The following is a 27,036-nucleotide window of genomic DNA, read 5'->3' on the forward strand; positions in this document are numbered from 1 at the left end:
CTAACATTGTACACTTAGAACCATCCATGGCGCGAGAAAGATCATCTACAATCTTAAGCAAAGCTGTAGAAGCCCCATGTTTAGCACGAAATCCAGATTGGACCATTGGAAGAATATTGTTAGCCTCCAAAAACTCTAAAATTTGTTTATAAATTATCTTTCCGAATAATTTCGATATAGCCGGTAATATACTGATAGGTCGCAAATCACCAAAAGAACCGGGCATGAATACCTTAGGTGAGTCTCAAAAGTGGGCCGGGCGAGTCTCAAAATACCGGGTGAGTCTCAAAAGTGGCCCACCCCTATAACTTTCAGATGAAAAAACGAGATTTGGTATGTTAATATATAACATAAATTAGGATTGATTGACGTACTCGATTATTTTCGGTCACTTCCTGTTTTAATGGAAATAACTACAACTTTCGATTTTTAAATGGCACACACACTCTGAATAGACTGACATATCATAATATGTCAACTGTCAAAAGTTTCAAGTGTTCAATTTTCGCTTTAAACAAAATTTAAATGATAAAAAAGTCGCAAAATGATAATTTTTCATATGATAACTGTTTATATATTTAAAATTAATTTATTTTTGTTTTTTAAAATATTTTGATTAAAAGAAAATATATAAAATTGGGCAACGGTGTGACGGTCAAGCTTAATCACGTGACTAAAAGTTTATTTGGTATGAACTGTAGATTGTACAGGGTAATATTAAACATGGCGCCTTGTGCTAATTTAAAAAAAAATGATATATAAGAATGCAAAATTGGTAATGAGAGCCCAAGAACACTGGTTAAAATGTACTTTTTACTGTATATAGTCACTATCAAAATTTTTGAAATCGACATCTGTGACGTCATGGAATCTATTGTTTCCGCAAACATTTTTTTTTCAAATTCAAAAAAAAACTTGTTTTATCTCAATTTATTACTGTTATTTTAACTTATGTTATTGTATTTCTATTTTTCGAACGTCCCGGGTAGAAATTCGCATGTCTTCGGGGCGCGGTAAAACTGCACAAGTTACCGCATAATAGGCAGTGCATGTCGGCGGATGCCGGACCTCTTGTCCGTTTCTTGTTGCAATAAAAACTTGGAATTTGTGTGCAAATCGATTTGATCCGGAAAGAGACGACCTTGAACGATCAGATGGCAGCCGCACGAAACTAAAGGTCTGTTCAAACATGTCAGGTCCGTTGACGTACCGTCTTAGTTGGCTTCCGTATAGAAAGAAAAAATACAGGGAACAAATACTTTTAGGAAGTGTATTTCGGTTAAAGAAAGACTTTTTTTAGAATATCTAAAGATCCAGAGGTGTTTGAAGTATATTTGATAAATATTTATATTTATAATTGACTTATTTTTATTAGAAATATGTATTTTAACAAGTTTAATATCTAATAACATTTATTAACTCAACGTAAAATAAAACCAACACTACATTATTGAGCCTATGCTGATTTAAACTTTAACTCATTTTAAAATTAGAACAACACTGATAAACTGGAATTTAAGTCAGTTATAATAAAGCTTATTGAATTCTAATACTTCTCATTTCTTTGATCAAAGCAATCTTCCAATAGACGCTCTCGACGATTTTTTTGTATAAAATAAATAACCAAAAGTAAACAAATATCTCTCGCAATTTAACACTTACTGGCCCACTGAACATCTCTTTATTTGTGAAATTGGAGCCCGAATATCCGGGATTCTGGCGCTATTCCAGATTTTCCAGGCCGAGCATTAGACAACACTGGGCGTGTCCCTCTATTTCTCTCTGTCTTTCTTTTTTGTTTATTTTGTATTGGGATATATTCATCTCATTCAGTCTTTTTGTTGGCGATATTTAGAATATAATTTAGTAAAATATTGAATTTTACTGGATTATTATTCATTTCATACCGTGCTGGCAACTGTTACTTTTGGGTCGGCATTTACATGTGTGGAAGTAAATAGCATAGGGATCTTATTAAGTCGGAGTGAGAGAAATGCGACCGACCGACGCGACGCGAGACGTTGTGCTGTTGCGGCGTTGCCGATACGCCTTTCCCTATTAAGTAAAGTAAACTCACGATCGCAAACCGCTTATTTTTAAAATACTTTTTTTTCAAGAGATAACTAGATAAAATCATTAGACATGTTTCTGAGCATCTGAAATGGAATTATAAGGATATCGTTAAGGTGTCATTTTTTTATAACGAGAAAACGTCAGTAATCGGGATAATTTAAAAACTCATAACTTTTTAACACATTACAGGCCATAACTCAAGAACCACTTTAGATATTGAAACTTTTTTTTATTTTCAAGATCGGATATTTTACAATATGTTTACATAAGAAAAATTCGATAAGGTTGTTTTTTTCCATTCAAAAATTGTAAACAATCCATTCATTTACTTTTAGAGCATAGCAATTTTCAGCAATCGTGTAATTTTTTTATTGATAAAGATTTTCACATACGGTCTACAAAGAAAATACAGCAGAAATATTAACAAAGTTCTTGAAAAAACTATTATCCAAAAAAAATCCTTATGGGTTTTTCGCCACTGCACTGCAAGAAAAATCTAGAAAATAAAATAATGTCATTTTAACAGAACGTCAACGATTTCTTGTAGACGTATCTGTTTTAAAAAGTAAGGTGTTCTCGAATAGTTCAATTTAAATATTTTAAATAGTTTTTTTCTTGATTCTTTATATTTTTTTGCTTCCGACGACGGAAAGAGAAAACTTTCCGAAACGTTAAGCATTTTTTCTTTGTTAGGCAAATTTTTATTACTGTAAACACAACTTCTGACAAGCAGCGTCCGTTTAGGTTTAACGCAGAAGTGTTTACAAAAAAATAACTATTTTATTTTGTAGATTTTTCTTGCAGTGCAGTGGCGAAAAACCCATAAGGATTTTTTTTGGATAGATGAATCCGCCACATAGGTATAGACATTTTTTACAATCTATTATTTCTAATAGATTTCGAGATATCGATTTTTGCATTCAGAGTTCTAATAGCGCGACCACTATCGAACACCCACTCAATTCCATTTATTTTTACCAAAAATGCAAGTGTTTCTAGCTTGCACTTAAAAAAATTCAAGCTATAGGGAAAATTACAACGACTCGTTAAAAGGGCAACGGCCCAGCTACGTCGAAACACCGGTTCCCATTAGAACACCGAAGTTAAGCGACGTAAGGCGATGCTAGTTGATGAACGGGTGACCGGTTCGAAACTTTGCATCGTGCTGTTGTCCAAGGGAAAAGTGTAAAATCTATTGATACACACTGCTCATTCACGCCGGTTCGAGGCCGGATGAGATCGGATATCTCGTTAGTAAGAGTTCGGATTCCGCGTAAACAAAGTAGGTCCCGTCCAGTTTAGCCATTGCAGCAGAAAGGAGACGTTAACTTGAACCTCACACACATTATATTAGATTAGATTTTTTAGGTTGGGTTGGGTTGGGTCCTCTTCTGATGTCTAGGGTACATGTTCCAGTCATATCCTTTCCTATATAAGTCAAATATCTTAGAGACTGAACTTTGCAAATAGCTTCTTGTCAATGGCTTTTATTTTTTTCTCTAAAACTGCACATTTGCTAGGCTAAGACACTAAATAAGTTCTGTCGTTTCTCCTTCAGATTGACAAAATCTGCACATGGTTTCGTCTGTCAATCCCATCAACTTTAGATGATTAATAAGCTTACAATGTCCTGCTAGTAGACACACCAAAGCTTTGACAGCCTTCCTCCCTTTGCTTATCAAATCTGTTGTAAATTTTGACGAATGTTTTACTATGAACCTCTTTGGCTTGTCTCTCCTCTATATTGAGTTTATCCATCATTCTAGAAATTTGTTGGTCACGGTTAAACTCAGTTATAGAACATTGCACAAAATGATTTTAATAATAACAATATATTTGATACAAAGTACGTATACTGTTCTATAGTTATGATTAATATTTTTTTTTGAAAACAAAAATACAATAATTATTGTATATAAAATTATTGTCAAAAACTATTTTTACTAATTTTGTAGTCCTCATATTTTTATCAAATACCTTGGTACAATGATTTTATATTACCAGAATTTTCTAATAATTAGGATACATAAATGGTACTCTCAAATTTACAAAAACTAAAAATTACTTACCTTTAATGTTACTTTTAAAAACAACGCATCTTGTTTTTAATATTTTTGAGTCATATTTGAAATTTTATTGACAATTAGCATTAAAGAAACTATGAAAATACTTTTTTATTCTACTGCTACTACTGAACTTTATTCTAGAGTGTTAATAATGTCACGTATGGATATAATTTTAAGTAAAAATAATAAATAGTACATTGTTTTATTAGGAGTAAAAATTATACTTTCCCTGGCGAGGCTGTATGTTTGACACTACAGGCGAGACACAAAAAGTAATTTTTACTCCAAAAAGAACGTTCTATTTTTATTCAAACGTCACAAATAATTTTTGAAACAATTTCAAACCATTTCAAATTTCGATTTTTTTTTAATTTTGCAAAAATTAATACTTCTGTGACGTTTGAAAAAGCTAGTACCAATAGGTAGGAGCAAAAATGACACTTTTTGTGACGAGGCTGTACGTTTGACGTTTTACATACAGGCGAGGCATAAAAAATCATTTTTACTCCGACTATTTTTTTTTCAAACGCCACAAATAATTTTTTAAACAATTTCAAACGTTCCAAATAAGATTTAAAAGTAATACCTTGTAAGTAATTATATATCGAGAAGCTATAGTTACGCTTGTTGAATTTGATACTTTATGTCAGTTTAATAATATATTTTAGTAATTTTATGCTTAGGCGTTAAAGTGCTTTACTTTTATGCCTAGGCGTTAAAATGACTCTTTTATATTGTCAATCAAGTCGCAAAAATTAAAACTTTTGTGACATTTGAAAAAAACATATTTAATTAATAATTATGTTTTTGTTTTATTTTAACAATGAGATGTGACTCTCTATTAGCCACGTGATATTAACACACTCTCTATATATTAATAAATGTTTATATCAAAATTTTTATATAACATATTTGATAAAAATAACCCCACCCAAAAAGAAGGCTAGTGCAACAGCAATATAGGCATAATATAATAAATAAAATGTACTGTTAATAACAAAACTTAGCTCCATACAACGAAGACCATGCTTCATGCTTTATTCTTCGTAGTCTAATGCTTTTCAAGGTGCACAAGATTTATTAACGTATATTGTTACATTAGTTTAAGCGGTCATGGACAATAATTTGATATTTATAGTAAGGAAGAATTTACAGGGGTGAACAGGATATAGGATTCATAGGTCATATTTTTTGTAAAACTTTTTTTTTTATTAAAAAGTAATAATAATTACGGTAATTTTGAACAAAATACATTTATCGTCCATGTTTCAAACAAATTCTACGACAAATAAAAACAATACAATAATACATTTATCTTGTTTTGGTGAATAAACATATTATTATTAAAACAAAAAAAATAACAGGAAAAATTTACTTTTTTAAGGATTTGCAAGAAAAATAAGGCTCAGCAAGGATGGCATTCTTATTCAAGGCCAGGCCAGAGGAGTCACGTCATACGGTGACCTTATTTAACCTTGATTTGGTTTCCAACGGATATGTTTGATAAGCTGGGGTCGACTTATATACCCCATATTGATTGAGATCCATCTGTATCTGTTACACATCGACTTACAAATGAAAACAGAACATGTTCTTCAACTACATCGCATATACGGTGCTGACAAGTATTTCTTGTTTTTCTATTGAGTTTGTTTTTTTAATTTTTTTTTGGTCGGATAACTAAGCAGTACAATGAGTAAGGAGAGTTTACGAGTATATAAATATGAAATATATATGGTAATACAAATGGGGAAAGGGTTTCAAGCAAAATATCACTAAATCTCACGTAGGGGAAAAAATGGTGTTTCAGCAAATATGATGTATTTTTTTTAGGAAAAAGATAGTGTAAAAATACGAGATAATCAGATTAATTTCCACTAAAATATGTTGAAATATGGCAAAATTCTTCTGTATATTAAAATCTATGCTAGATGTAAAGTTAGTTAGTACTGATAATATCGAAATTGTGTTCCCCGATTCCGTATTAGTTGGGAAATTATGGCGCGCAGTTTAATTTTTAAAAGACGAGCTACTGAGTTACTTCTGTGAGCTAGTAACAAAAAAAAATCACATGGATTTGTTGATACCAACAATTATTCTTGAGATCGTGAACTAGTCTCCATTACCTGACTTAGAACGAATGTATTATTTAATGTTATATCTGTGATTTAAGATTACTATCTGAACAATCGGGAATTCTGTTTTTAAGTAAACCCAAAGCATTTATACACAAAATATAGATTTTGAAGGGTCTCACGTGAGATTAAGGGTCGGGGATGAATGTCAGTGGGGGAGGGGAGTCAAAAAATTCTAAAAAAATGCCACACATAATTATTGGACAAAGATTATCTGGCTTAAAAAGAAAAGTGAATCGTATCCCGAATTATTATGAAAAATTATGAATAACGTGTAGATGAATGACATCTTAGTTACCAGACCAATGCAAGTACAGTGATATAAATAAAATACGACAAAAGCAATATTGCATACTGAAGAGGCACCTTCATGCACACAGTCCGAGTATTCAAGACTGCGACGACTTTGCTTTCTTTAGTTCCCAGTTCAACCTAATTCTTGAAGCGTACACTCAAAGAAACTTCTATTTATATTTATTTCGATTTATTATGATGATTATGGTGTTTTATATAGGTTGATTTATACACAGAGCGTACGCTTCGAGACGTTTGACTGCTGAAAACCACATTCGCAATAATTCACAAACATACAGTATATATGTCCGGTACGTCGAGCCCGGATGTATAGTTTTAGTTTGTCAAAAAAATATAAAAAAAGAAACACAAAAACTGAAAATCAAAACACACGTACATTTATAAAAAAATGATGCTGTTTTTACGCATATTTTACATCAATATAATATGTATGTTACGTGTTTACTTGGTTTGTTTATAGCTTATTTGAAAAGTATAGAAACTATCTTAAGGTTTAGTTATTTTAAGGAAAATGTACTTTGGATGGAGGTGAATTGGTACTTTCTTTGAGGAAAATGTACTATCAAGGTGCATTTATTCCCATTAGATTGATTTGAAAATGAGAGTAACAATGTTAACATCAAAAACATGTCTTTAGTACTGGCTCTAATCAACGTTTCCATGAAATATTGTTTATTGTTTTTGTAATGACACTGTCACCGAAAAGTTGTAGTGTTATTGTTTGGCAGTTAGGCCAGTATTACACTATCAATTTTCTTTGTCAAAGATTTTAATTTTTCAAAGAATTTGACAGTGTGATTTTATAAAATATTGTATATTAACACTGTCAATATTTTTATCAAATATCTTTTATAAACGATCTTTGACAAAGAAATTTGATAGTGTATAATACTGGCCTTACTCTGACAGAGACGGTTTTAAGTCTAGAAATTGATTATTACTTGAGATTCTCCTAGAGTAACTGCCAGAAAACAATAATAATATGACATTTCAATGACAATGACATTACATAAACAATAAACACTGTTCACAAGTGTTTTAATAAACAAAAACCAGAGAAAGAAATGCTAATATTATTGGAAATTTTTAGTGTTGTTTAAAATCGAATACCCCTAACAATAATAAAGCTATTGAGATTAATTTAAAAACAAACTAGAGAAAAGATGATAAGTTCGTTTCCAATTTTTTTCCTTTGTTAAACTATTCCACAGAGTCTTTTAAACTTTAAAACACACTTAGTAAACAGAGTTTTCAATGTTGTTTTCACCAAAATCACAACATTTTGTTTTGATAACTTTTGGTGATAACTTTAATATTTAATTTAAAAGCCAAGAAATTTAGCTAGATATAACTTAAAAATCACCAAATTTGGGCTACTAGAACAAAATATACAGGGCGGTCCGAACTGTATTCCGGAAACTTCGGCAGCATATTGTGCAGATTAAAATAAGTAAAACATTTCGTATAAATGTATGTCCTAAAATGCTTAGTTTCGGAGATACAGGGTGTAAAAATTTCATTTTTATTTCCATTTTTTCCAAATAATTTAAGAAGTAACGTCAATATTTGAATGAAAATTGGTGTCTGGGAGTTTTTGGCAATGAGAAACTTGATTTTCATGTCAATATGACTTCTACTTTTTTCATCCATACCTGTATAAAACTACTGAGTAAAAAAATACACATTTACAACTTTTTTTACATAAAAAAGGTCTCTTGGTAAAAATCGCTACGAGTAATGGTTCTCGAGATATTTGAAATTAAAATTATCAATACCTGTCATGATTGACAAATTAAACATGCTGACAATGTTGACCAAATAGTTATTAGACTGAAATCTTAAATTTGAAATCTTTCTGTGCCAAAAGTTCAACAAAAACTGTTTAATCATTATTTTTTCGCAGAAAATTTATGATTAATTTAAAAAAATTAATTTATTATTTCAGTGAAATAACTCTATTCAAGGTGTGCTTATTTTTTGTCAATAATGATATGAATTGACTATTTCCATTTTAAATATCTTGAGAACGGTTGCTCGTAGCGATTTTTACCAAGAGACATTTTTTACGTAAAAAGTCATGGAAATTTATATTTTTTTAGTCGGTAGTTTTATACAGGTACCGTCGAAAAGTTATTACTCTTCAAAACAGTCAAAACGCATGTAGGTGGCGCCCCCTACAAAATCAAATTTCTCGTGTCAGAAATCTCCCAGACACCAATTTTCATCCTGATATTGACGTTTCTTCAGAAATTATCTAGAAAAAATCGAAATAAAAATGAAACTTCTACACCCTGTCTCCGAAACTAAGTATTTTAAGACATACATTTATACGAACTTTTTTACTTATTTTTATGCGCAGAATATGCTGCCGAAGTTTTCGGAATACAATACGGACTGCCCTGTATACTGAACTCTAAAGGACGTGAAAATTTTAGGTGACGTTGTCCAATACTATTGGACAACGTCATTTTTTTTAAAATTTGAATTTGGAACTGTTAGAACTAGCTGAATAGCATATAAACCAATGAATATTTCTAGCTCATTTGAATAAAGAATAATTTTTCATAAAAATATCTCGTTATTTGGATAGTTTGTGTATTTTCCAGTTGGGCTATAAACGACCCAAGTAAACAGCTTCAACATAACATACATATACTTAAAAAAGTAACAACGATAGTTTGGTTTAAAATATACATACAATATGCCTTATTATACTGAACTTGAATATGGCTTTGAAGCTTCTTTCTGTTATTTATTAGTCAACAGAAAAAATCTTCCTTAATATCTAGTCCAAAGACCCACCAAGAGACTTGGCATCGACACAATATACTTAATGAAAGATGTAAATGACACTGATAATGATTATGATGATGGAAGTCGTTACCAATGTCTATTGGTGGTTGCGGTACGACATAATATCGAAAAAATAGAATATTTTAAGTACCATTTGAACTTCTGAAACTGAGCTGATACTGAGAACGTACATGGTGACTCCGACATCAACTGGAGGTCCTGCAAACCGCAAAAATGACTGTGATTTGACTGATTTGACTTACTTGACGTAACAGTTAAATGCAAGAACCAAACAATATGATTTTAGATGAAAACAAACGTGTATTAAGTGTATGGGATCAAATGTTTACGAAACCAGTATACGTTTATGTTTGATTTCGTAGTTGTTATTGGACACCGAATTTTTTTGATGTGAAAACCAAATCAAAAATTGTGAACCCCGGGCCTGTCCAGCACCCAACCTGTTGAGCGATTTGGAACCCAACAGGCTCGAGCCATAGAGTAAGAATTAATACAGAAGTGGCAGGTTTGGAATCGAAATATTCTTGGATGGCGCCAATTTTGACCATATTTTAAGAAATACTCGTCAATAAGTAACAATTTTTAGTCCAATTTGATTGACTCTTTTTCGAATACAATAATATCGAAAAAAACGGCGTCAAAGACGGCTGGGAAATGACAATTGATGGTAATTTTGGCGAGCTCACTCTCTGGGCATTATTTACTAAATGATGCCATAAAACTTGTCAAAAATGGATAGAACGTTTTCAGACACAGAAGTCATTTCCAAAAAAATATCGTTTCTCCAATTTTACACCATTTAAAAATCATTTTTACCCAGTATAAAAATAAACTATAACCTTCTTAAGTCTACAAAAAATAAAGAAGTGTACAAGCCAAGTAAATTATATCTAGAGCTTGACCTAGTCAAAATTAACATCGATTGTCAGTCCCCAGCCGTCTCTGACGCCGTTTTTTTTTCGATCATACGGTAACTACACTCACCGGCAAAAAACCGGCCACTAAAAACTAGTCCCAATTTCAGAGTTGGATTTCTCGCGAACCACTTATTAGATTTTGATGATTTTTTTTGTAAATTGTAAATTCATTTCTTCTTAACGGATGCCACGTCAGAAATTTTTATTCTGAATTTATTTTGAGCATGTACAGGGCAAATCACAATTCAGATATATTTATAACGGACTTGCCATCTCTATAGTTTCTTTTTACTCTATGGCTAGAACTATGGTGGCGGGGACACTAGATTCAGAGCGTACCGAAAAACACTAAGAACCAAAAACAAAAAATACTTTTTTGCATTTGTTCTACATGGACACAATACATCAGAACGACAAAAAAACGGTTTTGTACAGACGAAGACAAAAAACAAAACAGACAAAAATTGAGGATGTATTGTGCGTTGCGTAGAACAGAGAAAAAAACTAAAAAATATTTAACAATTCGACATTGAAACAACTGTAGCCCGTTTTCCACACATGCGCTTATACGAATATTCGGAATTTGTTTATAACAATTCTATTTTTAACGAATATTTGCACTTTGCTGTACTGAATGTTCGAAAAAAATCAGCGTCCAGTTGACTTAGAATAAATGAAAGCGAGCTTCATTTCGTTGCCATTGCTGACGCCGTTTTTTTTTCGATCATATTGTACTACATGTAGAAAATACCGTTATGTTAAAATCTTCTTTCAGTTCTCAAGAACAAAAAGGTAACATTCAAAAATATGATTGTACAGAGTGTTCAATTTTCTTCTGATTTATAGGGTTTCTCGTTTATAGAGTCTCGTATAAGTAAAAATACAAAGATACGGTTTTCACATTACCATGCTACTTTTTTATGAAGTTTAAGATACTACACACAGATTTGTTCTAGCGCACTTAGTTCCTGAAATACAGGGCGAATTTGAAAATGATTCTCTCCCTAGAAGAAACCATCTAAATCATACAAAAATGGGCCACCCTATATACTACGATAAAAAATTCATCAAAAGCAGAAAATAATTTAAACAGATATAGTGTCTAGGGAGTGTATAATAAAACTAACCTGAAAAATGTGTATACAGGTTGTTAATTTGTTTATTACTCGCGGCAAGAACTTTATTATTTGAAATATGGCAACCTCGGCCCGCTCGTCGATAGACGACGCGACGGGACGAGTTGGCAGAAAACCCTATAAGTGCATGCGTTCTCAATAGGCAGTGTTGCCATTCTATTCCCCTATAAGTAACTGTCCAGTTAACAATCTGTATATTGTAAAATTTTGAACCTCTAAATACGAAAACGCTATAGCAAATACACAAAGCAAACATTCTAAACATGTTTTCATGTGTTAGAATGTCCATGTTTGTACTGAATATTCGCTAACAAACACAATTTTTCTGCCAATACTTCTTGTATTGGTCCCGAATATCCAGTATTTGTATACACTACGTATATACAACGTATATACTACGTATATGCGATGTATATATCGATCGTATACGATACAACGCATATGTGGAGCCCGGGGCTAGGATGTTCGGCATTTCACGTTCCATATAAAGATATTCGTATGTATTATATACATTATAGATACCATTTGAACTTCGGAAAGTGAGCTGATAGAAAGAACGTACATGGTGACGCCCACGTCAACGGGAGGGCCTGCAAAAAGCACAAAAATGGCCACGTGACACTCAAAACAGAGCGAGTGAAAAACATAATATTTGATTTTATCTTATTTTGCTGTTGTGGTGGTATTGGTGGAAAGGAGGATCAGTGTAGAATGCACGCCAGAAATTCTTTTCTTTGTCGGGGTAAGCACGACGAACTACAACTTTCGATATTGAAGATTTTGAGGTTATGTCAATATGAATAACATTTAATATTGAGCATAGATACCGAAATAGAATTTACTTCTAATTTTATGATGTTCATTATTAAAGTTTTGGACATAATCAGTCATTGACATTCCGATAATAGTTATTTGATTTTTATTTCAATCGGTAAACTACACAAACTCCAAGTAATTGTTTTTCTTTATTTGGAAATTATTTATTTTATAAAAAAAGTGACTTCAAATATACAGGGTCGCTTTTATGTATGGAAACGATCGATTATTAGGTAAAATATAGGAGGTACCGCAAAAAGTTAAATATAAAAGTTATAAGGTTTATAAATATCTATTAGAGGGTAATAAATTCGTGGTCATAAAGTCGTGGCACATCAAAGTGTCATTTATTAAATGGAACCCCCTGTATATTATTGCATATTTCGGTTCTTCCTTCAATTCTAAGCAAAAATCGAAATACACACAATGTACCTCATACCAACAGTTTCCGAGTTTTTTCTTTTGAAAATATCACCTAAACAATTTGATTTAATTAATTTCGATATGTTCAGTTTCATTTAACGATGCCATTTTGCCAAAACTGTTTATACTTTCAGTTAGCATTTATAGATGTATAAAATGAGAGTATAGCAAGTTTGGAAATTACAAAATTTTCGTTTAACATTTCAATTCTTCAATTTATGTGCATTGTGTATTACGATTATTGTTTAAAATTGAAGGAAGAATTGAAATATGTAATAATATACACGGTGTTTCATTAAAAAAAAATAAAGTTTTAAGTTTTAAGTAATCAGTCAAGATTTCTTCTAACTAAATAACAAGTTTTTTTAGTTACTCTGAGTGATCACTTATATTTGTTATAACGAAATAACAAATTTAAATCGATCACTCTGAGTGATCAGTTAAAGCTTGTTATAATTTAAGAACACATTTTAATCGATCACTCTAAATGATCAGTCAAAACTCTCTCAGTTTTAATTGATCAATGTGAGTAATCAGTCAAGATTTATCAATGTGAGTAACCAGTCAAGATCACTGTTAATTATATGCCAAGATTTGTTCTTATGACAGTTTGTAGGCGGTTTTTTAGTTACTCTTAGTTATAAATTAGTTTGATTTGGTTTGGTTTGACTGATTACTGTGAGTAATCAGTCAAAATATGATATTTTTTAGAATAGAAGTTGATAATTTAAAACATTACAAAATGAATTAAGTCTTCTGTGATCATCATGTAAAATTATCTAATAATTTTACTAATTATTTGGTAGTGATGTTACTCTGAGTGATGAGTTATAACTTGTAATAATTAAATAACAAATTTTAATCGATTGCACTGAATGATCAGTCAAAGCTGGCTCCTACCAAATTTACTTTTAATTAACCATTCTGAGTGATCTGTAAGAACTTGTTATATTCAAATAACAAATGTTAATCGATCATTCTGAAAAATCATTCGAAAAAGTTTGGTTAAAAAGATTGGTTATTTCGATAGAATACAAGTTTTTAATTCAAAAATCATGACAAAATGAATTAAGTCTGCTGTGATTATCATGTAAAATGTAACTAAAGTTTTACTTACTACACATGTGGGGCTAAATTGATATTTAAGCATTAAAATAATGATGAAGTAAAGTTTAAAGAACATTTAAAAAAGCGAATATTATTTGTTATCTAGAATTATAATAATGATAATAGGCTAGTAAGCGAGGGTTTTAGAGTCCGAACTCTGAACACCTGCACCGATTGACGTGAAATTTTAACAGTGAATAGAGATATGTAGATATGTAAGAAACAAAAATTACATAGTAGCGATGTGTGGTGAAAAATAAATCACTCATTTCAATTGCAAAAATCAATAAAAGGATAAATTCTAAGCAAAAAATGCTCTATAAAATTTTTTCAGAAAATTAATATTTTCCTAATTATTTTGGATTGAAAATGTTGATTTTTCATCTAAAAACTGCATATTTTTCTGCCATTTTTTATAAATAACTCGAAAACCTTGTATTTTATCGTAAAACGCAGCAAAAATGAAGCTTTTCGAATAACTGAACGATTCATTTTTTGTTATTACCGTAGGTGTAATAATAGCCGGGTTATCACTCACTAAAGGTGATCTTTTTAATTTTTCGAAAAATAAATTGCAATTTTTTACCATAAAAACTCGTGGAATTATGATAAAAATAAAATGGTCACCTCATTAAAAAAATTAACAACAAAATCTAGTCATAGATCATGTACAATGGGCTATATTAGGTACTAACAATGGGCTCTGAAAGTGCGAGCAGTTTAGAATGCCTAAATTTGGAAAAAAGTTGAAAATAACGAAAAACATTTTTTTTTAATTTTAAATTTTTGACATATCTCAAAAACTAAGCAAGATACGTAAAAAATGTAACAGAGTAAAATTGAAGGCCTTCTTTTTTGCAATATTTCTGCTCTCTTTCAATTTTTCTGTTAATCTCTTTATTTCGTAGATATTACGTTTTTTAGTTTTACTTGCGCGTAAAGACCACCTTCTTTGAGCCCTTAAAACCCAAAAATCTCATAAATATGAAGAGTTCAAGACTGTTCAACTATAGAGGTTAATTTGTAGCTCGTGTAATTTCATACAAATTGATAGTTTTTATTTTTATGATTTTAGTCATATTGTTGTTAATTTTTTTTGGAAAAAATGTGACCATTTTATTTTTATCACAAGTCCGCGAGTTTTTGAGCAACGAACTTGAAAAGAGCTTTTAAAAAAGCATTTAAGAGATTTTTTCAGGCACTTTAAAAACGGTTATATCAATTTTCTTCGAAAAATGTGTTGTTGTTTATTTTCGCCATTATTTTACAGTAAAAGATGCAATTTTTAGTTTTCGATAAATAAAAAATTACACTTACAGAGTGATAACTCGGCTATTATTACACCTATGGTAATCAATAAAAAATGAGTCGATTCGTTATTCCAAAAGCTTTATTTTTGCTTTATACGAGTTTTGCGATAAAAGGCAAGGTTTTCGAGTTATTTATAAAAAATAGTAGAAAAATTATTTATTAACATTTTCGATCCTAAATAACTCGGAAAAAAATAATTTTATGAAAAAATGTTATAGAACATTTTATGCTTAGAATTCATACCTTTACTGATTTTTGCAATTAAAACGGGTGATTTATTTTTCACCCCCGAGAAGGGGTGGCACTCACCCCCAGGGTGAAAGCACACATCTCTACTATGTGTCACTTTTGTTTCTTACATATATCTATTCACTGTTAAAATTTCACGTTAATCCGTGCTGGTGTCAAGAATTCGGAGGTAATATCCCAAGTAGCATTTGGACGTTATCTATCGTCGGGTATACGTCGCGTTCAATAAACCCGACGTCGGGTACCAACGTCGGTTCGACCGCCTGACGACCCTTATTTGCATCTAAATGGGGAATACAGATTCGGGTCACCTCGACGTCGGTATCTGACCTAATAGGGAATGTAATTCTACCAATTACCAACGTCATATTACGTTGGATTTTAGTCACTTAAAATTCGTCGCTAAGCACTTACGTTACGTTTGGTTTCATATTCGCTACCAAGAATACATAAAAACCTAACCAAACTACCTAATTACAAATGGATTCATAATCACTCCACGAATAGAACTATAAGTGCCTATCTAATTTCATATTATAATAATTCTGAATTATTAATCCAGACATCAGTTTTGTCAACGGAAGTCACTTTTTTATATATCTGATTAAAATACTCCGGAAAACAACGAGCGCCTTCAAAAGTAGGTAGATTTATGAAATAAAAATATCTATAAAAAAGTAACTCGCAAAATATTTTTTTTTATTTTCTAGCTGGTTTAATCATAAAACTGTACTGTGGTTCCCCCCAAACTCAACCTTATCAATATTATTCTACTAGAAATCGGAATGTGAATATAAATTTTAAAACAAAAAACGATTTTAAAATGGCTGACAATCGGATACCTGTTAAGAATGGCGGATTTCTGTGTCCGACTTAATATGAACTACCAATATACCAATTCCGACCGGGTCTCCAACATTAGTCGTCTCACACGACCGAAGTCATCAAACCGGACGACCGGAAATCGTATTATGACGTATATAATTCCAACGTACGCCACGTAACCTCACTTTGCGTATCAGTGATTTGTGGATTTGTGCAACTATATTTTAGTTTTTGTTTTCTCCTTAAAAAAATGGGCAGTCACTTTTTTAAGATAGTATATATACAAAATTTAAAAGAATTGGAACCAGTACCTCTCATGTGGGAGGAGGATGGGGTCTGCTGGTTTCCTAAGCTAAAAAATGAAATTAAGATGCACCAGTGTAATGCAGCATCTCTTCCGGATAAAAAGCATTCGTGGGCGGAGGGAAGACATCACTACTACTATTATTATTTTGCAAAAGCCTCGACCTCTTTCTGTAAAATGTAGATGAATGTCTAAATGCCTTTTTAGTGTTTTTTTAGGCATAATAAAAAAAATTAAGTTTGTTTACAAAAACTTTTTATTGGGTTATATTCATGATGTTTATTAGGCCGCAAATGCTACTTAATGGGTTGTATTTACGGACGTGAATAGAGATACGCAAATTAGGTTAAAAATATGAACATAAAATACAACAAAATATAATTGGACGTTAGTTTAGAGATTATCAGTGAGACGTATCCTATTCGGACAACGGGTAGACGTCGGACTAGTTCACGTATAGATACGTCGTGCAAGCCAACGTTGGAACGACGTTGGGAAATTAATAAAAATGGTACGTTGTTATTTTGTACGTCGACAGATCGTTGGATTTACCGACTCGGATTCAACGACGTCACTTTTAATAGGAAAGCGACGTCACCAGTCGTATCACCAGCACCCGACCTAAATTTGCACAAAGTCTGACGTCGCTTCAGGTCAGATTTAGTTCGAAGTCAGATAGATGCTACTTGGGACCCTATTTTTATCCTCGCTTACTTACTGGCCTATAAGAAATCTTGCAACTACAGATGGTTTGAAAATGAATCTACGAAAAGTAATAATAATTATATTTTCTTGTGGGTGAGTTTTAATATTTTGATATATTTCTCGTGTATTGTTAAAATGCATTTAGGTATTTATTAGGACGGATTTTTGCAAAAAATAACGTCGAATATTTGTGTAATTCTCCCGTAAATCCGTCGAAGTTTAATCCGTGGTGCTTACCCCCGTTTCGCTAAAATCCCAGACCGCCAAACGTCTATTGTAAGCTTGCCAAAAGCGAATCAATTTCAATCAATGTGAAAACGCCCGGCTAAAAATACACAAATAAATATCGGTTCAGTTTGCATCCAGTAAATAAAAGAAAAACGCTTGTTTTTACGTTATATTTATTTGTATAGATTGCGCCGTGAAGGTTTTGTTCAAAACAATTTGCTATAAATACCATTTTCACTTCGTTGAGCGAGCTAATACTTAAAACGTACATTGTCACTCCTACGACAACGGGGGCTCCTGAAATTAACGAATTATTCTCTTTTAAATGTGTTGTTTTAGGATTTTTGCTTAGTTAAACAGGGTTATTTTATTTTTTTATTCCGTTTGAAAGTTGAAGACAAAGTGTGATATTCAGTAATTCTTTGATTCTTCGTTTGAATTGTTTTTATTAAATTTTATAGAGAAGTATGGGTATACATACAGGGTTGTTCACCACATACGACACGGAGCATTGTAGCTAAACGACTAGATTTTTACAAATTGTAAGTTTTGGGTTCGTTGAATTAAAAATATTTTTACAAGACACAGAGTGTCCCGAATAAATAAAAAATATCAAAGTTGTATTTTTTTAAATGGAACATCCTTGACATTATTACATTTTAGTTTCTACGATTAAAATAAAGGTAAATTTGATTAAGGTTTATTACACTTAAACCTTACCGTTTTTGAAATATTTTCAATTTTGTGAAATTGCAGTATAAATTTTAAGGCTTCATTTCTCCGAGGGTATCAAAGTTTTTAAAAAACTTTACCACCTTATACAGAGTGTCTAAAAATTTATTTTAAATAATTACTACCTTTAAACGGCAATAACTTGTTTTTAATTTAAATGGAACACCTTGTATATTTTATGAGAATCTGATGCACAATTTAATTGTCTATCAAATTGTATATACCATTTTTAACCTATCTCTTCAAGTTTCCGTAGAAAATGCATTTTCTTGTAATTTAGAACTCATTTATCAATATACCCATGGAATACTGACATTTTAGATTTTTTTTGAAAGTTGTACCAAATTTTTAAAGAGTACATATACTAATATTGTCGATATAGTTCGTTTATTTCATTAAAAAATTAAAAAAAACTGTTTAAATATTTGTTAAAGAAGACCAATTAATATGATTCCAGTATTCAAACTACATTAATTGACTGTTTGCGTTGATTAATAATAATAATTGCTCCACATACTAAAAAACTGAATTATGTATGTATATTAGACAGTGTGGTAAAAAGTAACACCTTAAAAATTATATTTCATTTTTTGACAAATGCTTATTTATAAAAACAGAGACGTTCATTTTCATAACTTATTATTATATTGATTTCTGATTCAAATCCACATTTATTTAGAATCATTTATTAACGAACACAATTAAGTATGTAGTTAATTAGTATTTGGGCGGAAATACTGATGGTATATTTAATTAATAGACTCTTTTATAAAGATTTAAATAGTTTTCTTTTTGCATACAAATGGGCTAGTAATATTATCGTTTTTAGTAAAACTAGCCTATATATTTTGTAAATTTGTTGTTTTAAAAACAATCTAAAATGTCAATATTCCATGGGTATATTGATAAATGAGGTCTAAATTATAAGAAAATGTATTTTCTACGAAAACTTGAAGGAATAGGTAAGAAGTGGTATAATACAATTTGAGAGACAATTAAATTGTGCCTCTGATTCTCATAAAATATACAGGGTGTTCTATTTAAAGTAAATAAGTTATTGCCGTTTAAAGCTAGTAATTATTTAAAATAAATTATTAGACACTCTATATAAGGTAGTATAATTTTTATTATTGCAACACAATAACTGATCAATAAATAAAGTTCAGTAAATATTTATTATTAAAAACTTTGATATCCTCGGAGAAATGAAGCCTTAAAATTTATACTGCAATTTCGCAAAATTGAAAATATTTAAAAAACGGTAAAGTTTAAGTGTAATAAACCTTAATCAAATTTACCTTTATTTTAATCGTAGAAACTAAAATTGCAATAATATACAGGGTGTTCTATTTAAAAAAATACAACTTTGATATTTTTTATTTATTTGGGACACTCTGTATCTGGTAAAAATATTTTTAAATTGTAGCTCTAATAGTCGTTTAACGAACCCAAAACTTACAATTTGTAAAAATCTAATCGTTTAGCTACAATACTCCGTGTCGTATCTGGTGAACAACCCTGTATACAGGATGTTCAAAATTAATACAACACAAGGCATATTAAGATATCATAAGGTAGTTTTATACAAAAAAATTGTTAGAAGGTATCCAATATACAGGGTGATCCGAACTGTATTCCGTAAACTTCGGCATCCTTTTCATCCAAATATTTACGTTACTTCACTTACTTCATAAATTATTTGGAGAAATTCGAAATAAAAATGAAACTCTTACATCCTGTATCTCCGAAACTAAGCATTTTAGGACATACATTTATACGAACTTTTTACTTATTTTTATATGCAGAATATGCTGCCGAAGTTTCCGGAATACAGTTCGGATCACCCTGTATATTATGTATTTTAAAAAGATGAAAAGACTTGACAAAAGTAAAAGGGAGTTTGTTATACAGGGTGAGTCTTACATAAGTGCAAATATTTTTATGGTAGTAGGTATATTTCGACAGAAATACGATTATGTTTTTTTTGGGGGAAAAAATTGGAAATTTGGAATTTTTTGATTTTTTTTGGATATTTTTATAGTTCTTAGTTAAAAAACAATGTTAATGTTTTTTAGTAATATGGTAACATAGGTAGTAGGTTAAATTTACAAGAAAGAATACCCTGAAAAGATCCAGTGGTTCTCAAATTTAAGAAAAAAATCACGTGAATTGAAATAACTCTTAAGGTTATTTTGGACTTTGAATTTGGATTTGAAAAACAGCAAAAAGAAAATATGTTCCTTTTATCGAGATCTACCAGCCCTCAAAATATTTACACTTATTTAAGACTCACCCTGTATAATAAATTCTCTTTTATTTTTACCAAGCAATCACCTCTTAATGGTATTCGAATTTATTTTGAAACACCCTGTATAACGATACGCTGTAAATAATAATAATAATTACGAAACCTTAAGCAACAATAATAAATATGAAACTAAAATACAATATGATCGAAGAAAAAACGGAGTCAAAGTTGGCTATGAAATAAAGATTGCTGTCATTTTCTATGCAAAATTATATGGGAAATGTCAATGATCGTCATTTCTAAGCCAAATGGACGTAGTTTTTTTTTCGATCATACGGTCTTACTTGAATCACACGGATTTATTTTTACAAAAAAAATGAATAGCTAATGAATTGAAATAGTAAAATTTATCTATAACCTTTGTCTTCAAATTTTAGTAAAAAAATATTTTAAGGTTTAAAGAGACGAATTTTAGAACATAAAAAATTAATGAATTCAAAATGAATGCTTTTATGTAGGTATCTTTAGAATATAATATACAAAATTAATTAAATTGAGAATACGTTCCTGCTTGTACCGTATACTTTTCAGAATTTTTCATAATTTACTATGTACTCAACTTTTCAATACTGGTTATAATTCACATGATCAGTGATTTTATACAAAAAAAATAAATAAATTTAGAATCCAAGCAAAAACTTCAACATTTTTTAGAAGTATAATATTTGTTAAAGTAGAAATATTTATAATAGAAAAAAATTATAGCATATAAAAATAATTCAAAATTAAATATGAATTTTTGTTTGCTCTAAGGAACTAGTATCTAATAAAAAATATTACTGAAATATCTAAAGTGGGATTTGAGATACTAAGTAGGGACTACTAGCACAAAATAAATCTTTAAAACCCATTTAAAAGCTAGAAGTTAAAGTCTTGCACAGAAATAGAATTTAATGTACAGTATGTCCCTGGATCGTCTTTGCTAAAGAAAAAAAACCTTTTTATTATTAACATTTTGAGAAAAATGCATTTGACATAAAACTTTTTGTTTGTTTTAAAAATCGCTAATCCCGATTATACTTTTCCAAATTTTCATCATATTTTTTGATGCTTTAAAATATTAAAAGAGCTCAAAATTATTCACTTTAATGATTACAGATAATAGTTATCGTCTGATTAAAGAATTTAACTAATAATATACTATTTTTTTTGTGTAAATGATATATTATCAACGGTTTTTTGGAGACTAATGAAGTCAATTTTTGATTATTCTTATTTAAATTATTATTAACAGTGTTTTAGAAATTGATTATACCCATAATCACTGTTTGTTACAATGCATAGTCTTACTCGTCTTACGGATTATACCGTAAGATAAAAAAAGGCGTCAGAGACAGCTGGGAATAAAAATCAATGATGATTTTGGCGAGGTCAATCTCTAGATGTCATTTACTAAAAATTGTCAAAAAAGAATGGAACATTTCCAAATCGACCATTTAAAAATAATATTTAATCACTATAAAAATAAATTACCCCTTCTCAAGATCAACTGGCATCAGTAAGTGCCACTAAAAAATTAAGAAGAGTACTGGCCAAATATATAACGTCTAGAGCTTGACCTCGTCGAAATTATCATCGATTGTCATTTCCCAGCCGTCTTTGACGCCGTTTTTTTCCGATCGTTTGGTAAATACATGGTGTTATTGCTGGTCGTTACATCAAACACTGCACTAAAACTAATATTACTTGGCAATAATTGAAATGAATTAATTTTACCATAGAAACACATAGTATAAACAGAATTAACCATTTTAGAACAAGCAAAAAGAATGTAAGAGTATTTTCCTCAAAAACTTAACAATAAAAAAGTTTCCTCCTGGTAAACACAACCCTAGGACATACTGTATAAAAGTTGACGTAAATAACCCTGCAAAGTGGGACACTATTTTAATTTCTGTTTTAACCACCACGTTTGACTTATTTAATAAAATGAATGAGGACGAAAATAAAAATATCGTTTACAAGAGCTCTCTCCGAAAGAACGTTTCCTTGTAAACAAGTTTATGACGTGTTTGTGCATGGAGGGGGTGGGGGGATGTAAGATTTCTATCCCCCCTCCCTCTTTATTTTCTCGTTGACTAGAAATAGGTCGATGATGTTTGAGTGTGAAGAAATTGAGTGAGGGTGCTACTAGATCAATGACATTTTCAAATGTTTTCGCAAGTATTTCCTAAAATGTTCTATGTTGTGGATGGATTTCAGTTTCAGTCTTTTTTATTATTACTTGCCACTAAAATGAAGAATAGAAATTAAGTAATAAAGATAGGCAGTTTAAAAAAATTATACAAGATGTCCTAAACAAGTATGATACTACAGGGATCTCGCAAACCAGCAGAGATACAAAGATGCTTAAACTAGAGGAAAGTTCCACCTAATATTGGACACGCTGTATATATTATTACTACAATAATCTCTCTCTTAATCGGTGTTAAAAGTAAAGTTTAAGTTTTTGATGTATTAGTTTTGGTGTTATTTTTTGGTGTATTGTGGTGAATAAGTGTTTATTTCTCTTACTGTTTTTTCAGAAAAACGAAAAATTATTTTAACATTAAATGAATTTTTCTTAATTTTTCATATTTTTAAGGTTTTCTAGCACATATTTGCTATTTTCTGTTACTTTTTTAACCAATTCTATCCATAATAGAGGAAATTTTGCTAAAATAAATTTGTAAACAATCTGAAAATGTTGGGTTATGTGTTTCTGACACTTAAAGCAACGTTGCCAATGCTAAACCTAAATTTAGGGCGTTTTTTTGCTCCTCTGGGATTACAAAGGGCGGTCGCCGGAGGAACTGCTCCTACCCATAACTGCTATTTTACCAACGAGATCTGACTATTTATAACCATAAAGTTGCACAAAAGAGTTTTGATTGCATTGGTTTCAACTTCTTTGGAAGGTTAATTTATTTTTATATATTAAAATTTAATATTTATATAAAAAAAAAACAGAATAACCCCCCAAAGAAGTTGAAACCAATGCAATCACGAAAGTTGCACGAAAGAGTTTTGATTACATTGGTTTTAACTTCTTTGAGGGGTTAATCTGTTTTTTATACAGGGTGTTTCAAAACAAATGCGAAAAACTTCAGGGGGCGATTCCTTGTTCAAAATAAAGGGTAGTTTGCTTCATAAACGTTGGGTCAAAAGTCAACCATTAGGGAGATATCGCGGTACAAAGATGGCGGAAAAATAATGTTTTTATTTTTTATCTTGAAAACGAAAAGAGATAGTCTAATGAAATTTTATGGGAGCATTACTGTTACGAAAACACACTTTCTGGTAATTTTTTCACTTTTTTAAAATGAGTGGAAGGGGTTGAAATAAACTACCCTTATCATTCTTGTTTGTCATGTGTTTGATAAGATTTTTCTTTAATTTCGTTAACAAGAATGATAGGGGTAGTTTATTTCAACACCTTCCACTCATTTTAAAAAAGTGAGAAAATTACCAGAAAGTATGTTTTCATAACAGTAATGCTTCCATAAAATTTCATTAGTCTATTGTTTTTCGTTTTCAAGATAAAGAATAAAAACATTATTTTTCCGCCATCTTTGTACCGCGATATCTCCCTAATGGTTGACTTTTGACCCAACGTTTATGAAGCAAACTACCCTGAAGTTTTTCGCATTTGTTTTGAAACACCCTGTATATTATAGTTATCAAAACTTTTTCGTGCAACTTTGTGGTTCTAAATAGTCAGATCTCGTAATAAGTAATTTATTTAAAATCCCTAACCACCCGAAAAAAAACAAGATATGGCAACGTTGCAAATTTTCAGATTTCTGGATTTATATTTGTCTCTCCCATTGCATAGGAGAGAAAAGAAGGATATATGAATTGTCAAACTTCCATCTTATCTCAATTTTCTTTGTTATTTTGTTAAGAAAAGTGTTTTTCAGTAAAATTTTGGACATTTTTCTATTGTCAAGATAATATAAATTTATGTTAGAAAAAATACATTTAAGATCTTTGTATTTGTTTTGTCTGTCGTGGCACAATATTTTAAAAGACTAAAACGATAGTATCTTACTTGTATTGGAGAAACATTTAAAAATGTCAAATAATCAAATATAAAGCGTGGTGATTTTTTTATTGGTGATATTTTGGCGTGATGAAGTTGAATGGTGATTATACAAGGGGTTTTCATTTAATTTGATTTATTAAAATATTTCAGAAATTATTTATTTACACTAATTATAATTGAGTAATTAAAATTATAGTGCTTTGGTTAAAGATTCTGAAATATTTTTTTCTGGATTTTTGTGCAGGAATAAACCTAAAATATATATTAGAATAATTATACAAACCATTTATTTTTTAACTGTTCTAGAAACATTTCTGCAGATCAATGAATAAATGCTATAAAAACGTTTGGCGGACTGAGCTTCTTCATAAAGATTTTTAAATTATTATTTTTCAACTTTAAAAAAATAATAAAAGTTTTTTATATTTTTTTTTGGCAGAAGAAAAGAATTTGTGGCCACTGTTCATGAATTTATTTTGAAATAAAAAGTAAATTATACTGAAAATTAAAATAAACTAAAGTCTTGATTATAGAAACTATTTGCAAATTACATCATTTTGTAGTAAAAATTTTGTTGCACATATTTTTTTCTTTTAAGAGATGGATGGATAATGTGTTATTTTAGTTTGGCTACTATAAATTTCTTTTGCATTTTATTTTTTGCCATTTTTATTATTTTAGGCTTTAATTTTTTTTAAATTGGTCAGTCTTAGATCTTTAGAACATTTTTTTATAATATTTAAAATAAATCTTATTTAATAAATTTTGTTTACTGGTTGAGGTTAGCCATGTAAATGGACATACAGGGTGCCTCAGGGTGTCCAAAAATGCATGACCAAATTTCTCTGTATAATTTCTCGTCAAAAAATGTGAAAAATAATTTCCTATACCGGGTACGTCTCAAAAGTGGCTCACCCCTATAACATTTTTATTTTTTCAGGTAAAAAAAACGAGATTTGGCATGTTAGTATATGATATAAATTAGGATTGATTGACGTTTTCAATTGTTTTTGGTCACTTCCTGTTTCACCAGAAATGACTACAACTTTTGTTTTTTAATGGCACCCTCGGTATGTTTTACTTTATTTGAAAGAAAATTACACTCTCAATAAATGACGTATTATATGTCAACTTTTGAAATTTTCGCATATGGGTTATTTGAAATTTTGACGTGCGGTTCATAACGAGAATTTGGCTTGAAATAGCAAGTGTGTGATATCAAATTATTTGTAAAAAAATGGTTTTTTTCTAATTTTTGTAAAAAAATATACTAATGAACCACCTTCGTCTCACTTGAAAAAATGAGATATTATTAAAAATACGATTTGGGCATCTTTTAACCGGCAAGAACAAGACACTAAAAATATTAGACGATCAAATATATTTTCCAAGGCTCCTTGATTAAAAATTAGTGTTTTTAACACAGCCTTGGCATGCTAGAATGAAATTTAAATTATAATTTTGTTTTAAACGAAAATGTCAAAAATTGACATATGCTATCTCAATTTAATCAGAGTGTCATTTTATATCGAATAAAGTAAAAAAATACCGAGGGTGCTTTTTAAAAATCAAAAGTTGTAGTCATTTCCGGTGAAACAGGAAGTGGCCGAAAACAATTGAATACATCAATCAATCCTGATTTATGTCATATACTAATGTATATAATCTCCTTTTTTTGATCTAAAAAAATAAAGAAGTTATAGGTTGAGCCACTTTTTACAAACATTCGGTATGTGGGTCCGAAAATGCCTAGTGTTAAGTATGCTTACAGGATGTGATACTTCTTTTATTATACGTTATAATTAGAAATAAGTAGTGCTTAATAGATTTCCTTAGTCTCCGAAAATATTTAAAGTTTTCACTATATGAAATTGGAAGAATGTATTTTGAAATTGTCTTGTGTAATTTGCAAATATTTCTATACGTATCTCAGAAACGAAAATAAGAAACGCATTAGAACAGAAAAGATAAAATAACCGGCCTTACAATAGAAAAGATACAAAAAATATAGAAACAAAACAGCGCATTGTCCTTTTCTAAAACAAAAACGGGAAAAACCGAGAGATAAAAAAATATACGAACAAAAACGCCAGCGAAGAAGCCGCTTTTTTGGAATACGTAAAATTTCTTGCTGTTCTGTTCGAGGGAGATGGGCAGTAGGAATGGCCGAAAATATCGATGTTTTATTTTTTGAAATATATCGATACAGGTTGTCGATATATTTATTTTTTTTAAATAGGTCGAAAAGTCTAACTTTAAGTCTCCATAAAATGAATCCAACTGCTGTTCAAAAACTATTATAAAATGTCTCTATACCCTTATATATTTCTATGTTACTATATTCTTTCATAAGTAGGTCTCAAAAATAATTTAGCAAAAACTAAAGTAATGTACAACAAACTGGTGAACAGAAAAGAGACAAATAGCACAGCACTGGAAATAGTGGTGGGCCACTGAAAACTTACAATGGCTATAATTTTTAAACCAAAAAAGATATAAAAAAAATAAAAAATACTGTTTCTATAATATCGAGGGGGAATACATATGA

The 27,036-nt window shown here is 30.3% G+C and overlaps 1 protein-coding gene across 5 annotated transcripts in view; it reads right to left on the reverse strand.

Annotated features, from left to right (window-relative positions):
- The window catches only part of LOC115889918 (gamma-aminobutyric acid receptor subunit beta-like), a 98,129-nt gene that overhangs the window by 29,905 nt on the left and 41,188 nt on the right, over window positions 1-27,036 (reverse strand). For 2 of the 5 annotated variants that reach the window (XM_030910013.1, XM_030910009.1), the window contains exon 4: window positions 9,534-9,601. In XM_030910013.1, the coding sequence (XP_030765873.1) occupies window positions 9,534-9,601 (68 nt within the window). Of the gene's footprint in view, window positions 1-9,533; window positions 9,602-11,978; window positions 12,047-17,653; window positions 17,722-27,036 lie in introns of all 5 variants that reach the window. The other 3 variants (XM_030910011.1, XM_030910008.1, XM_030910010.1) reach the window with 2 other exon arrangements.

This window comes from Sitophilus oryzae, unplaced genomic scaffold (assembly GCF_002938485.1).
Source record: "Sitophilus oryzae breed Bouriz unplaced genomic scaffold, Soryzae_2.0 scaffold_857_pilon_pilon, whole genome shotgun sequence".
In the NCBI taxonomy this organism is placed as follows: domain Eukaryota; kingdom Metazoa; phylum Arthropoda; class Insecta; order Coleoptera; family Curculionidae; genus Sitophilus; species Sitophilus oryzae.